This window comes from Hypanus sabinus, chromosome 16, assembly GCF_030144855.1.
Source record: "Hypanus sabinus isolate sHypSab1 chromosome 16, sHypSab1.hap1, whole genome shotgun sequence".
NCBI lineage: Eukaryota > Metazoa > Chordata > Chondrichthyes > Myliobatiformes > Dasyatidae > Hypanus > Hypanus sabinus.
The window spans coordinates 42672430-42688165 of record NC_082721.1 but is presented as its reverse complement, the minus strand read 5'-3'; the positions used below and the strand labels follow the sequence as shown (position 1 = coordinate 42688165).

The following is a 15736-nucleotide window of genomic DNA, read 5'->3' as shown; positions in this document are numbered from 1 at the left end:
AATTAGTATTCAGACACTGCAATAACAAGCTCTATAGAGTGAGGCGGACAGGAACTGTTCCAATCTTAATCGGAGCTGTAGTAGTAACCATGATTCGATGCGCTGGAATAGGGATTGCTACTACCAGCTGGTATGAGACTGATATGATCTTACACCTCGACATGTCAGTGACAAACATTGGTTTTGGCAGCTGTAAGGATCCAAGGATTTTTGTGACCTGTCTTGGTGGTGCCTCAATTCGTGCCTGCATCGTCTTCAGATTGGTTTTCTCAATTAATTCCCGATAATGGTCACAAAAGGCCTCCTGGATAAACGCTTTGTATTTGATCTCAGCGGCAATGGTGTATGATATTAGACGCAGGTACTTTGGTGTTTGGTTGCTTATTTCACACGTGATGATGATGTCGTCGCCTGGGACGAACCCACTCTTGTCCACTGTTACGTTCATTGCGACTCCTGGGAACTTCCAGCACCAGTATGAGATGTCTCTCTCAGCTGCAAACACCAGAGGAAGCTTGAGAAAAGGAGTAAAAATGGTATACCTGTTGTAAGATAGAATGACAATGCTTCAAAGGTGTAATTATTTAATAGTTTCACAAAAGAACATAACGTAAGAAAATAGGAACAGGAGTAGGCCATCTGGCCACTCAAGCCTGCTTCGCCATTCAATAAGATAGTGGCTGATCTGGCCATGGACTCAGCTCTACCTGCATACCTTCCCCCCCCCCCCCCACCAATCCTTACTTCTTCTGCTATGCAAAAGACCATCTAACTCTGTCTTAAATATTTTTAGTTAGGTAGCCCCTAACTGCTTCCCTGGGCAGAGTCCCACAGATTCCCTGTTCTCTGGAAAAAGCAGTTTCTCCTCGTTGCCGTACTAAATCTATTCCCCTAAGCCTTGAGGCTCTTAGATATGCTACACTCGGCCTCCTGTACCAAATTGTTAATTCTACAGTATAATGTGAATAGTTGCAGGCCCAGCTCTGATCTCCACTGATTGCCTAACAGAGAATCAACCATTTACCGCAACTCTCTGCCTCCTATTGGTTAACCAATCCTCTGCGATGCTAAAACATTATTAATACATTATCCGTAACTTCATGCATCCTTGTCTTATGGTTCAATATTTTATGCAGCCTCTTATCGAATACTTTTTGGAAACCAAATTATACATCCACCTGTTATCATCTACCCATTGTGCTCAGTATATCCTCAAAGAACTCCAGTAGGTTTGTCTGAGAGGACCAGCCCATCATAAATCCATGCTCTGCCTGCCTGGTGGACCCTTTCTATCCAGATGTCTCACCATTTCTTAGTGATTGCTTCAAACATTTTTTCCAATTACAGACATTAACCAAACTGGCCTCTAGTTACCTACCTTTTGCCTATGTCCTTTTTTAAATGGTGTCATGTCATTCGCTGTCTTCCAGTCTGCTGTGACCTGCTCAGTGTCCAGGGTTTATACATTGTCAGATTTGGGTGGCTGGGGTGAAGTACATATGAGGCACAGCACAGGATTAGAACAATGTTCCAAAATACAAGGTTCTGTGCTGTGGATTCAATGTAACTACTAAGTGTATCAATAATTGTTGCTGAATCAGATTTCCTGTGTGGAAGGGGAATGGGGCATATATTTATGGGGAAGGGTGGTATATATATAGCACAGGATCTGACATGGCAGAGAAAACCAGAAGGACTGTTATAATCAGCTCCTGTTTCTTTTTGTCATGTTCCACATTGTATGTGCCCTTCACAAGTACTGAATGATGTATTCCATTCCAAAGATTATACCAGGCAGGAAACGCATATTGATGGTGTGTTGAGGGAGCACTGCACTGCTGGAGGAGCTAACTTTAAACTACAGATGTGCATGTGAGTTTGATGCAGATTTGATACCTAGTGAGTGCATCTTGGGTGTGGGGGGGGTAGAGATACGTTTCTACTAAAGAAGGTTAAGACGCTCCCTTTCTCCACTAGCCTGCAGACCATCCTTGGGCAAGGTGTAGCATTTGCTTAGCCCCCTGATTAACATCACATGAAGCCATGGGAGCAGGTGGTGGATGATCATATAAGCATCTGGTGCATATCAGAAGTCCTGGTTATGCAACCACTGACGCCAAGCAGACAATCTCTGAAGAGAATTGATAATGGCAGGGGTCACCTGTCCTTTAAAGACACTGCCCAGATGAAGGCAATGACAAACTACTTCTGTAGAAAAACTTGCCAAGAACAATCATGGTCATAGTCCATGATATTCCACGTCATATGACAAGGCACATCATGGTGATGATGTTGAGTGAGTGCATCATTGGCCAAGATGGGCTGGAGTAATAGGCAGTGTACGCAAAACAATCCTTGATAAAAATGACCAAAAAAGGGTCAGATCTCTGTGGGAGATCACTGTTTTAGAATCATAGAGAAACACAGCACAGTCCCTTTGCCTACCATCGGCACTGGCCATGGAGCACACATTTTTACACCACCTTACATTACTGTATTTTATTCCCATCAACATACAATATTCTACATACAAGGTGCAATGTACGACATCTGATTGGCCCGCCGCCTGCGAACGTTTGGGATGTCCAATGAAACTGGAGCACCTCAGCAGAGCTCAAGTGGTCACGGGGAGTATGTATGAAGTCCGCACCAACGGCATTAGTGATTCGGACTGAATCTGTGCCCCGGCTGCTGAAGAAGCTGTGAGACAGCAGCTCTGCTCACAGACATCCAACCTCCGGAGATTCATGCTGGATGCATTCGGGAAGCTCTTTTGTCACAATTTAGTGTCCTGACAATATTCTCTGTCTAATCTGTCACTATCATTCATCCAGAATATCGGGCACATTTCCAGCACTGCTAGCCGAGCAAGTGCCTTCAGTTGATTGGCAACAAAGTTTGCAGTCAGATGTGATTTTAGTCTGTTCTGCGGCTGCATAGCAGCTTATAGCATTTATTACTTAATAGATGTAGAATTAAACAGAGATAGGCACAGTACCTTATTAGCAGGGTCCATGTTAAGGTTGAAAGTTTCTTGTATTTTCAAGTCCTTTTCCACCAGTGCTATGGTTCCACTAGTGGCTGTGCAGAGTGCTCGCACGTGGTAATGAATTTTGCCATGTTTGCCATTAAAGCTGGATGGAAGGGAATCATTTAGTTTATAGCTGAATTGGAAGTCATGGGTGCCAGCTTCAAGAACCTGTTCTAATCCCTCGGCATCATGATCTGTGGAAAGAAAGGACAGTGATGTGTTTAGATAATGCCTTTTCAAGGTAATTCCTGTACCTAATAACGTGGTCACTGACTGTATTTCCGTGGTCTTCTGCTGTTGCAGCGCACCCACTTCAAGATTCAGCATGTTGTGCATTTTTCTGCACACCATTGTTGTAATGTGTAGCTATTTGAGTTACTATTGACTATTATTTGTCTTATTAGGACCAAAAGAAGCTGCAGAGGGTCATGAAAATTTAGTCAGCTCCACTTTGGGTACCAGGCTACAAAGTACCCAGGACATCGTTAAGGAGCAGTGTCTCAGAAAGGCAGCGTTCATTATTGAGGACATCCAGCACCCAGGGCATGCCCTTTTCTCACTGTTACCATTAGGGAGGAGATACAGAAGCCTGAAGTCACACACTCAGCGATTCAGGAACAGCTTCTTCCCCTCTGCCATCCGATTCCTAAATGGGCATTGAACCCATGAACACTACCTCACTTTTTTAATATATTTTATTCCTGTTTTTGAGCAATTTTTAATCTATTTGATAAAAAAATATATATATACACACATACACACACATTCATGTATATATATATATATATATCTATATATCAAATAGATATATATATATATGGTATATCATGGAAAACCCTGAACATCCTCTGCACAGCACCATCCAGAGACAGAGAAGCAGCTTCAGCGGCAGGTTGCTGTCAATGCAATGCTCCTCAGACAGGATGAAGAGATCATTACTCCCCAACACCATTCCAACCACCAGAGGCAAGACATGTTAAAGTGTGGGGGTTAGGACTGAGATTAAGTTACCAGTCAATGCACTTTAGTAAAATACTTAAGAACTTTTTAAAAGCTATTTCTTAATGCTTTTTGGGAGGGTGATTTTAGATGCATATCATATTTATACTGAGTTAAATACCGTATGTAATTAGTTTTGCTACAATAAGTGTATGGGACACTGGAAAAATGTTGAATTTCCCCTTGGGGATGAATAAAGTATCTATCTAGTAATCAATTTATTTATTTATCTTCTATATTATGTATTGCATTGAACTGCTGCTGCTAAATTAATAAATTTCACAGTACATGCTGGTGATAATTCTAATTCTGATTCTGATTCCTGTCAGTTTGAGCCAGTCTGGCCATTCTCTTCTGACCTTTCATTAAAAAAGCGTTTCCACCCACAGAACTGCCAATCGTTGATTTTTTTGATTCTCGTACCATTCTCTGTAAACTCTAGAGACTGTTATGTGTCACAATCCCAGGAGATCAGCAGTTTCTGAGATACTCAAGTCACCCCGACTGGTCATGGTCAAAGTCACTTAGATCACATTTCTCCCCCATTGTGAAGTTAGATCTGAACAATTGAACCTCTTGACCATGTCTGCATGCTTTCATACATTGAGTTGCTGCCACATCTTTAGCTGATTAGATACTATATTTACATTAATGAGTAGGTGTACAGATCTACCTAATAAAGTGGCTACCTGAGTGTATGTGTGAGTTATAAACAGCAAGCAGCTGTGATGTTTTAAATATAGCCTTATTTTAATTGAGAAATATAGATGGAGCACCAAAGCAGAAAGAGGACACCACTAAGTTTGAGCACTGCACATCACAGAGACTTCAGGTCAAGAAGGATCAGATAATCTTCAATCAGTCTTTATTTTCTGTTTTTAAAAAACACTTTACTAGATCACTCCAATGCAAAGCTTAGCCATTTCCTATTGCCTGAAGAATTCAGCATCTTATGTGGAACTACACCAGGAGGCATAGATCATTCAACTCATGTGGTTTATGCTAACTGGAGATAATTTAAAAGGAGACCTGGGAAAGATCAGCCATGATCATATTGAATATCAAGGCAGTCTTGACAGGACAGGTGGCTAAAGTACTCCTATTTTCTTGTCTACTTGTGTCCTTCTTGTGTTTGTGCATGTTCCAAAAGAGGGTTCTCCCATTTCTGTTTCAGTACAGTAACTAACATAATAAGCATATCCTCCAAATCCTTTCTTCCTCGAGTGCTAAAATAGCTTCCCCATAAATAGATCTTTCTCTATTTCATGAGCAAGCAAGAGGGAAAATAAATAGGTCAAGTATTAATACCAGAGACTCAAGAATCCTGCATTTTCTGTTTTTATTTCAGATTTCCAGCATCTGCTGTTACTTACAATTTTCATTTACTTGAACAAAAGAATTAGCAGGACCACGGGGAGAGGGCAGATAATGGGCCTGGCCCAATTGCACTTTGATAATATTACTGTGGTTCTGTGTTCTGATTGATTAGGTGCTGTGGTGGGAGCAATGATTAATGGATGATGATCAGGAGCAAGAACACAAAGTGTTGATTCAACCAAATTCAAAACTGTCAAACATTCTCATATTATTAAGTGAAACATATATTTTTGTGGTAAATAATGTTTTTGTCATTCTTTGAGTAGCTACAAATCTCCATCTCTTCACATTCCCAATTAATGCACAAGTATGCTGCTGTAACATAAATATCAATAAAATTACCTACTTGACAGACAAATAGAACTATTTCCATTTTATTTTATTCAGTTTATGTTTGGGCAGTTGAGAAAAATTGGGCAAAGCCAGCAGTTATTGTCCACCCCCAATGGCTCCTTAAGAAGGTGCTAGTAAGAAATGAGTTGCTTGCTTGGTTATTTCAGAGGGCATTTCTTTTAATAGTCAATTACATGGATGGCTCTGGAGTCGCATTAAGCTCTGAAGAATATTAATGAATCAGATGTAATGGTAATTTCATAGTGGCCATCTTTATGAAGACTATCTGTACTGTTTTTCCAATTTCCATGTTATTAACTGAATTTAAATTCTAGAATTATCATGATGGGACTTAAATTGGGTCTGTAGATCAATCTTCCAGACCTCTGAATCACTAATCAGGTAATCGAGCTGCTGTTCCACTACCAGTTCCAGCACCGTGTTAGTACTATATTAGCAATTAACGTTTTCTAAATCCTGCATTGAATATTCCATTTTTAAAAAATCATCTCTCATCATGTCTGAAACATTTTGTTTACCTTCACTCTGGTGTATGAAATGAGTAATTGACAGTCTAATACAAAGGGACAGTGGCAGAACAATAGATTATGGCAATTCTGAACTTGAAAACTTCTGGCTAGTCTCCGAGCTTAAAGCAGAAAACACAGTACAGATAGATCTGATCTTCCTACTTTCTTCTTGTCTGTTGCTGGGGTGCATAGGTGGCACTATGTGTCAGAAGATAGCGGCTATTGACCATAAAAGCACAAACTCCAGAGTACTGAGCCCAAAAGCACAAACTGGAGCATTAGTGCAGTAATGGATAGATGATACTCTTTTAGAGATGCAGTCTTTTGTTGATATTTTAAAGAACTATGAGGGAGTTATCCTTGGTCCAATCTCTCAATCATTCATTGCTTCATAAGTTAGCTTCATGGGTACTTCTTGTGCAAATGAACTGCCATGCCTTTCACATTTCTACTCATGTTAAAAGTTAGAAAAAGTTGAAAGTAAATTTATTATCAAAGTATTTACTGTATATGTCACCATATACTAACCGGAGATTCATTTTCTTGCAAGCATTCAACAGTAAGCAAAGAGCTACAATGAACCAATGAAAGACTGCACACAAAGACCCACCAGCACCCAGTGAGTAAAACAAAACAAACTGTGTAAGAACAAAAAAATAAATGATACTGAGAGCATGATTTGTAGAATTCTTGAAAGTGGGCCCATAGGTTGTGGAATTAGTTCAGTGTTAAGATGAATGAGATTCTCCCCTCTGGTGCAGAAGCCTGATGGTTGAAAGGTAATAACTGTTCCTGAAATTGGTGGTGTGGGATCTAAGGCTCCTGTACCTCCTTTCCAATGGCAGTAGGGAGACGAGAACATGATCTGGATGGTGGGGCTCTATGATGATGATGGTGCTGCTGTATTGTGGCAGTGCTTCTTGACTTTAGGGAGCTTTGAAAAGAAGTGGCTGATGTTATATAAATGCAAATTTATATTTCTTTCCTAAAGTTACTTGGAATCAACCTGGATATCATCTTGAATTACAACATTCCATTATAAAGAAATAGTTTATTTTACAAAACTCCTTTTAGTAAACTCCATCACACCCCTTTCTGTGAACTTTGGACCTAAGATTAATAATCTAATTAATAGATTAAGGATTCAATGTCCTAATGACTTGGAACGCGTGAATAAATTGTTGTATTTTGTCATTGATGCACCATCAGTAACTCTCGGAGACGTGAGGCGAGATATAGGCTTTTATTGGCTGGAAGAAGAACAGACAGCAAGTGACCACCACAAAACATCCTGGAGACTGAGGCCGGGACAGTGCCTCCAATTGCCTTTATACTGGGGTCTGTGGGAGGAGCCACAGGAGCAGTCAGCGGGGGGGAGGGGGCGGCGTGTCCAGACAGGTATATGTAGTTCACCACAGTCCTCCAGTCACATTTCTAGCATTCACTGATAGAATAATGAGATTGCCTTCCAATCCCCTGACAAGCTAGTTGCTACAGGAAATCACTCACCAAAACACGGCACTGACGAAGTTCAATGTAAAATACAAAATAGTTGATCCTTCAGTAATGAGGAACAGAAGGACTGTTCAAATAGGATCAACAAAACTTTTAGATGAGTCATTTTTCAAAATCTGATCTTATAGCAAACCATGAACTTGAATATGTCAATCTCAGTTCTGAGTCAGGATTTAGTGGGTTTAAGTTCCACTCTGACAGTGCATAAAATTGACACTGGCATTCTGGAGATGCCACGTTCAGATGAGACATTAAACTAATGAGACCCTTTCTGCCGTCACAGGTGAAAATAGACTGGACTTTGTCACAGGATTTGATAAAATCCTTACAGCACAGAAACAAGTCCAACATGTAGCTCTTACACAGTGGCATGCAAAAGTTTGGGCACCCTTGGTCAAAATTTCTGTTACTGTGAATAGCTAAAGAAGTAAAAGATAACCTGATTTCCAAAAGGCAGAAAGTTAAGGATATGACACATTTCTTTAATATTTTAAGCAAGATTACTTTTTCATTTCCATCTTTTACAGTTTCAAAATAATAAAAAGGAAAAGGGCCCGAAACAAAAGTTTGGGCACCTTGCATGGTCAGTACTTAGTAACACCTGCTTTGGCAAGTATCATAGCTTGTAAATGCTTTCTGTAGCCAGCTAAGAATCTTTCAATTCTTATTTGGGGGATTTTTGCCCATTCTTCCTTGCAAAAGGCTACTAGTTCTGTGAGATTTTTGGGCCATCTCCTCTTCTGAGGTCTATCCACAGATTTTCGATGATGTTTAGGTCAGGGGACTGTGAGGGCCATGGCAAAACCTTCAGCTTGCGCCTCTTGAGGTAGTCCATTGTGAATTAGGGTCCGTTGGGGTACCCTTTGAGAGAAAAGTAGTGCAGTCTGATGTGATGTGCTTTGGAAATTAAAGAAGAAAAACTCAAAGTTTTTTTTTAAAGAAGAAATAATGCATAGCAAGGCAAATATAGCCCCTCCTCGTTTAACGAAGACACTTTTGATGGCAACATTTCTGGTTGATCTGCCACCCTTGTGCCTCTCGTTATCATTCTGGAGAGGTGCAGTCCTTTTATCTGCCGTCTCTTCATCTCTATTGCTGTTTGTTGTTTGCCTCTGATCCTGAAGACGTACATTTCTCTGCTCCTTTGTCTCTTCCTCTCTCCTCCTCCTATGGCTGTTTTTGTCATTCTGGAGAGGTGCAGCCCTTTCATCCCCCATCTCTTTATCTCTTCTGCGGTTTGTTCTTTGTTCTGAGCCTGGAGTCGTGCGGCCCTGGCCTCATCTGGTTCTTGTTCTCTCCCTCTCCTTGGTGCTTCCCGATGATGTTTGGTGTCATTTCTTGATCATATTGTTCCCCTTCTCCTTTTATGCGGTATAATTAGGCTGACCATATTTTTTTTACCTTAATACTGGATAGAAGATATGAACCACTAACACCAAAGCTTCCAGGACACTGATTATTCTTGATGATGTGGTTGGCACTCTCCTAAATTGACATGATATAGTCACCGCCGTCTTTTGAGTGCAGCAAAGGGTTTAATGGGTATTTGGAAGTACATCATTACAATTAGATTTAATTATCTGTTATTGATGGGTTGCAGTTTGATCTGTCTCACTCCTGCACATGCAGTATGTGACCACTCGAAATAGGGCTTCCCTGCCCTTTTGCTCCACTTGGTGTTGCTGCTGTGAGCATTGTGAGGCGCTGCTGAGGCTGGCCGTGCGCATACGTCATGGTATCGCATTGCGGTTTCCATTAAAGGTGGAATCGGCTTGGATTTGGGAAAGCAGGGCCTGTTGATTGACAAGTGGGCAATTTTATATGAATATATAACCCTGAACTTTGCATGCATTCTGTAAGTTAGCGCATTTTAAGTCGATTTAGTAAAAAAAAAGTGCCGTTGTAATGCAGCATTTGGGCTAATTGGAGGTCACAAACAAATAGAGCATGAGAGTTTTAGTGGCTTATAGATATATTTCACTTCTTAACATACAAACTGCATGAGCAAAATGAATTTGTTATTAAAGCTTTAACAGATAGGGGTCAGTAGCTTAATAGTACATTCTTAAATAATGGGTCCATGATTCTTCCTCGTTCCCTGCCTACCCAACCCTAAAGAGTCCTAAATTAACAAAGTATACAGGCATTGTTGTCAAGAATCCACATTAACATCACTTTGTTTTGTTCAACCATATGCTATACTCTTGGAAATGGCGTAGGGTGGGGGAGGATTGGAAGTGGAAGATTAAGGAAAATTAAATTGAATTATTCAAACATAGCACAATTGTATTTATGCAATATCATGAACACTGCTCAATTCTGAATGTCTGTCCTAATATACAGTGGAATGCAAAAGTTTGGGCACCCCTAGTCAAAATTTCTGTTACTGTGAATAGCTAAGCAAGTAAAAGATAACCTGATTTCCAAAAGGCATGAAGTTAAAGATGACACATTTCTTCAATATTTTAAGCAAGATTTTTTTTATTTCCATCTTTTACAGTTTCAAAATAACAAAAAAGGAAAAGGGCCCGAAGCAAAAGTTTGGGCACCCTGCATGGTCAGTACTTAGTAACACCCCCTTTGGCAAGTATCACAGCTTGTAAACGCTTTCTGTAGCCAGCTAAGAGTCTTTCAATTCTTGTTTGAGAGATTTTTGCCCATTCTTCCTTGCAAAAGGCTTCTAGTTCTGTGAGATTCTTGGGCCGCCTTGCATGCACTGCTCTTTTGAGGTCTATCCACAGATTCTCGACAATGTTTAGGTCGGGGAACTCCGAGAGCCATGGCAAAACTTTCGGCTTGCGTTCTTGAGGTAGTCCATTGTGGATTTTGAGATGTGTTTAGGATCATTGTCTTGTTGTAGAAGCCATCCTCTTTTCATCTTCAGCTTTTTTTACAGACAGTGTGATGTTTGTTTCCAGATTTTGCTGGTATCTAATTGAATTCATTCTTCTCTCTACCAGTGAAATGTTCCCCATGCAACTGGCTGCAACACAAGCCCAAAGCATGATCAATCCACCCCCATGCTTAACAGTTGGAGAGGTGTTCCTTTTATGAAATTCTGCATCCTCTTTTCCCCAAACTTACCTTTGCTCATTGCCACCGAAAAGTTCTATTTTAACGTCAGCAGTCCACATGACTTGTTTCCGAAATGCATCGGCTTATGTTCCTTTGCAAACTTCTGATGCTGAATTTTGTGGTGAGGACGCAGGAAAGGTTTTCTTCTGATGACTCTTCCATGAATATCATATTTATGCAGGTGTCACTGCACTGTAGAACAGTGCACCACCACTCCAGAGTCTGCTAAATCTTCCTGAAGGTCTTTTGCAGTCAAACGGGGGTTTTGATTTGCCTTTCTAGCAATTCTACGAGCAGTTCTCTTGGAAAGTTTTCTTGGTCTTCCAGACCTCAACTTGACATCCATCGTTCCTGTTCATTACCATTTCTTAATTACATTATGAACTGAGGAAACAGCTACCTGAAAATGCTTTGCTATCTTCTTATAGCCTTTTCCTGCTTTGTGGGCATCATTTATTTTAATTTTCAGAGCGCTAGACAACTGCTTAGAGGAGCCCATGGCTGCTGATTCTTGGGACAAGGTTTGAGGAGTCAGGGTATTTATAAAGCTTTGAAGTTTGCATCACCTGGCCTTTCCTAATGATGACTGTGAACAAGCCATTGCCCTAACAAACTAATTAAGGTCTGAGATCTTGGTAAAAGTTATCTGAGAGCTCAAATCTCTTGGGGTGCCCAAACTTTTGCATGATGCTCCTTTCCTTTTTTTTCACTCTAAAATTGTACAAAACAAAAATAATACTCTAATCTTGCTTAAAATGTTGAAAAGTATGTTTCATCTTTAAGACTATAAATATAAATATATAGGTGCTCTGAAAATGAAACAATTGGTTACTTGGGGAAAGTAATAAATATATATACTAAAGTTATTACGAACTCCATGGAGCATGTGGGGATCTTCCAACAACCAGGCATTCTTTTTTCTTTCTTTCTTTCTCTTTTTTTTCTATAGGGAAGTTAGGGGGGAGGGGTTAAGGGGAGGGGGGTAGGGTTATATACATTTTTTTCCCATACTTTACTCTGTAATCATTTAAAAACACAATAAAAAAAGTTTTCAAAAAAAAAACTTTATGACTTTTGGGGATCAGTTCATCTTCTACTCACTTAACTATTCACAGTAACAGAAATTTTGACCGGGGTGCCCAAACTTTTGCATGCCTGCATTCCTGTGGATGCATCTCAGCTTATTGGTTCAGTCACATCTGGTGGTAGCATTCATTTTATTTATGACCCTCTGATCTACATGTACCTACATTTTTGACAGTCCTGTAGTCTGTTTAATTTTTCAAGAACGCTTTAGCCTCTCACTTCCAATATCATTGCAGTAAGTCTTTCCTGAAACAATTTCTGTGCTGTTTTATTTTTTATATAATCTTGAGCACAGAACTAGCCATAACCCACGAAGTGCAGTTTACCATTTCCAACATCTGCAGCTTTTATTTGCAGTGTAACAAGTAATTTATTCTAATTTGTTGTAACATCTTTTCAATTTCAGTGCCTTTATTCGGCATGAATATGCTTTGCAGCTTCAGTGATTTATGTATCTAAGTCTTGACTTCTCTCTGGTCTCCTACTCATTTAAATGTACATTATCCAAGTAGCAGGTGGCCTGCTTCATCTCCCCAACAGTATCACTCTTAACCACATTGTAATTCACTCTCAGTTTGCAAGTTCATTAACATTACCTTACACAAACAGGTGGCGAGGGAAGAGGCTTTTCCCATTTGCAGAGCCTTTATTGAGCCCAAATTTAAACTTGGTGGGCTTTGTAACTTCTGAACACACAAACACAACTCACAGGGTTGCTCTTCTCTACAGTAGCTATATTCCTCAATGTGAAATTATTGACTGTTGCATCTGTTCTAAATTTTAAAAAGATGCATTAAAGACAAATTTCAGGGATTGATATCCTGCAACCCAAGAATACATACAAGGACATCTAAATTGGCGTTAAGGATTTTCAGCTGTTTCACAAATGACCAGTGCTTTAGGGGATCAGGCTTATCTCCTACAATCCAGAAAATTGCAATTTGAACAACATAGTGGTCTTATAAATAACAGGCACTGTGATAAATCCTGTCATCCTGGGAGGGAGATGAACCAGAGAAATTTCCCAGTGAAGTTATCACTGCCACCTGCATACTGTTGGCACTTGCAGTGAAACTTGACCAGCTAGGGGAATTGAGATTCAAAGTTAGGAGGGTGAATTTGGTGAAAATCCTGGCTGGAGAATGAGATGAACATCAGCAAGACTGGAAAATAATGACTTGGCAAGAGAGAAGTGAGCTGTCTCATGCATCCAGTGACCTAGGTTGGCAACTGATCTCCCATTGTGAGAAATTGGCACAATTTGCTGTGACCATGTGATTTTCCTCTAGGTGCTCTTGTTTTCTACTACATCCTAAAGTTAAGTAGATTGGTAGGTAACTGGCCACTGTAAACTATTCCCTAATTGTCGGTGTATGGTAGAACTGGAAGAAATTGAGGAGAATAAAATTGGATTACCATAGGTTTTAAAGGAAGGAAGGAAGCTTAATGGCTTCAGTGCTCATAATGGCCTGTTTCAGTCTTACATAACATTATGACTCTGTATATAGTCAGAGTCATGGAAATTGGAGAGCGATTCGAAGTTTAGTGACCTATTGGTATTATGGATTGGTGAATGTGGCTTAAAAAGAACACAGAGATTTCATTCTTGTTTTTTCGGGAAAGAAACCTAGTCAATTGTGTAGGACTCCTGACCCTCGATGCCTCCTTAGTTCAGAGAAATCAACGAGAAACTAAAAAAATTCCAGCATCACTCGTGTCACACGTGTCATGAATGAATGCATTTTCAAGCCCAATGTGTTTTTAAACAAATTAAGTACTTTTAATGTTGGAACCTGCACTCAATTTGAAATTTTTCAAGGTCTCACAAACAGCAGCATGAAAATAATCAGATAGTTTGTTTTCAGTGCTATTGGGTAGGACATGACAGAGAAATCCAATTTTGTTATATACAGTACAATAGTGTCTTAAGATATTCTGTCTCCGGAGAACAGAAAATGCCCCAATATATCAGGTTTTTATGATATTGGAATATGAAATGAACCAGCTAGAAATTTTTAAAAATCTCTATTTTGGCTATTTCACATAGTACATTTATATATGATGGCTATTTAACATTATTACTTCCTGTAAAGTGTTTTTCTCTCATTCCCATTCACCATTAGTTATAGTCACGATTTAGTACAGTGCAATTAGTCCATATTTATTCTGTTTAGGAATACTGTATTATTTCTATCACTTCAGCATGTTTCCCAACTTACTGAATTTGTAAATATACCATAAAACACAGTACTTTCATCATTTTATAAGTAGTTCATTTCCAAATTTGGTGTCAAAACGGTTGTTGTGATGTGCCTAGTGTGGCAGTGTGGGTAGAGCTTGTCGTTTCCACTTTCAGCTTCCACCACTGGCTAGCAGGCTTGCAAAAAGGAGAGCTGAATGTGTAAGTACAGCAGCAAGCTTCGCGTGGTGCCTCCTCGTTGGCGACACATGGAAGCTGAGCTCCTTTCAGACTCAAGCTGAACCACAGAGGAGATCCGGCCCCTGTATATGTAGCACTCAGGGTCACTGTCGTGTGGACACACCTGGGTGCTCAAGAACCAGATCCCCAGCTATGGGTAAATAGCCCCACTGCCTTGTGGGCAGCCTCAGGAGAGGTGAAGGCTACGAGAGTAAACCCAGACAGCAAATCCAGAGTGGAGCCCTTAAGGATGTTGTTGAACATCCTCCCGGCAGCTCCTGCAGCCAAGCTGGTGCCAAACATATTGTTTCATGAGCTTTCCTTTGGACTACACCAGTGAGGCTGAGAGGGGGAACTTGACGACTGGGCATCTCAGGATCTCCATACTTTGTGCCCAGGCCCATGATGATGATGATCATCACCCATTGTCCTTTGAGACGGACGGATGCCAACCAGTTCCAAATTTGCAATTAAAAGTACAAGCTCACAACTAATTCTTAATAGATGAAAATGCACAGCATATGGTGAATAAAATTGATTTTTGATCCTTGATCTTTGATAAAGGTATCAACATGTAATGTCAAAAAGCTCTGAATTAATATATACTGTGATGCACTAAGTTTTCTATAAATGATGTCAGCTTTGTACCTGCTCCCCATAATGTGACCATATGTTGAATATAATCTTCTTTGTTACTGCAATGGATTTTCCTGCTGTAATCTAGACACTCGTTGGATTCCCCAATCCACTCCACAAATCCTTTGCCTGATATCTTCAGTTTCACCGAATAAAGGAACAAAGGATCATTCAACTCCAAGATTACTCTCCCTTCGACTGTCTCACCAGCCATATAAACTAGATCATTGAAAACCAGCTCTAACTTTGTAACCTTTGGTATGGGAACAAAGACTGAAGCCGTTCCCATGACAAGGCAGGGACTCCAGACAAACTCCCCAGGTATTGATTAGTTCACTCTGAGTCCACTGGGAAATCAGATGAGATTCAAAGGCTCAGTGTGATTATGACATCACAAGTGCATTGACAAATGGTTCCACAGCATCAATAGCTGAGTGTTCTTTTGTTACGTAACTACTTGCTGATACTGGTCCTCCTGTCTTCAAAAGACATGGATCAAAACGGCGTGATATAATTATCTAGTAACTGAGGAGATCATCGTCCTTTCTGAATAAGTTAATTTTGAGCTTAGGACCCGAAGAGAAAGGAAACAATGGTGTTATATGATAACCAGTGGACATGGGAAACCAGAAAAGACTCAGGGTATCCTGAAATTTCTTCTGAAACCAGCTCCACAAGTGCAATTTACAGGCATTATAGTACTGCATTGAAACCAGATTAAGCTCCTTGGTTCAA

The 15736-nt window shown here is 40.1% G+C and overlaps 1 protein-coding gene across 1 annotated transcript; it reads right to left on the bottom strand.

Annotated features, from left to right (window-relative positions):
- Positions 1–31: 31 nt before the first annotated feature.
- LOC132406594 (arrestin domain-containing protein 5-like) lies at positions 32–15290 on the bottom strand. Its single transcript, XM_059992412.1, has 3 exons — positions 15014–15290; positions 2999–3225; positions 32–514 (listed from the first exon to the last, which is right to left on the bottom strand). Exons 1-3 carry the CDS (start codon positions 15288–15290, stop codon positions 32–34), a joined length of 987 nt encoding a protein of 328 aa, XP_059848395.1.
- Between the last annotated feature and the right edge of the window lie 446 nt (positions 15291–15736).

Coding starts and splice junctions, on each gene's coding strand:
- LOC132406594 (XM_059992412.1), bottom strand. CDS start 15,290: ATGGGAACGGCTTCAGTCTTTGTTCCCATACCAAAGGTTACAAAGTTA. Junction 3,226..15,013: donor GGTCACATTATGGGGAGCAG/GTACAAAGCTGA, acceptor TTCTTTCCACAG/ATCATGATGCCGAGGGATTA. Junction 515..2,998: donor ACATGGACCCTGCTAATAAG/GTACTGTGCCTA, acceptor CCTTTTCTCAAG/CTTCCTCTGGTGTTTGCAGC.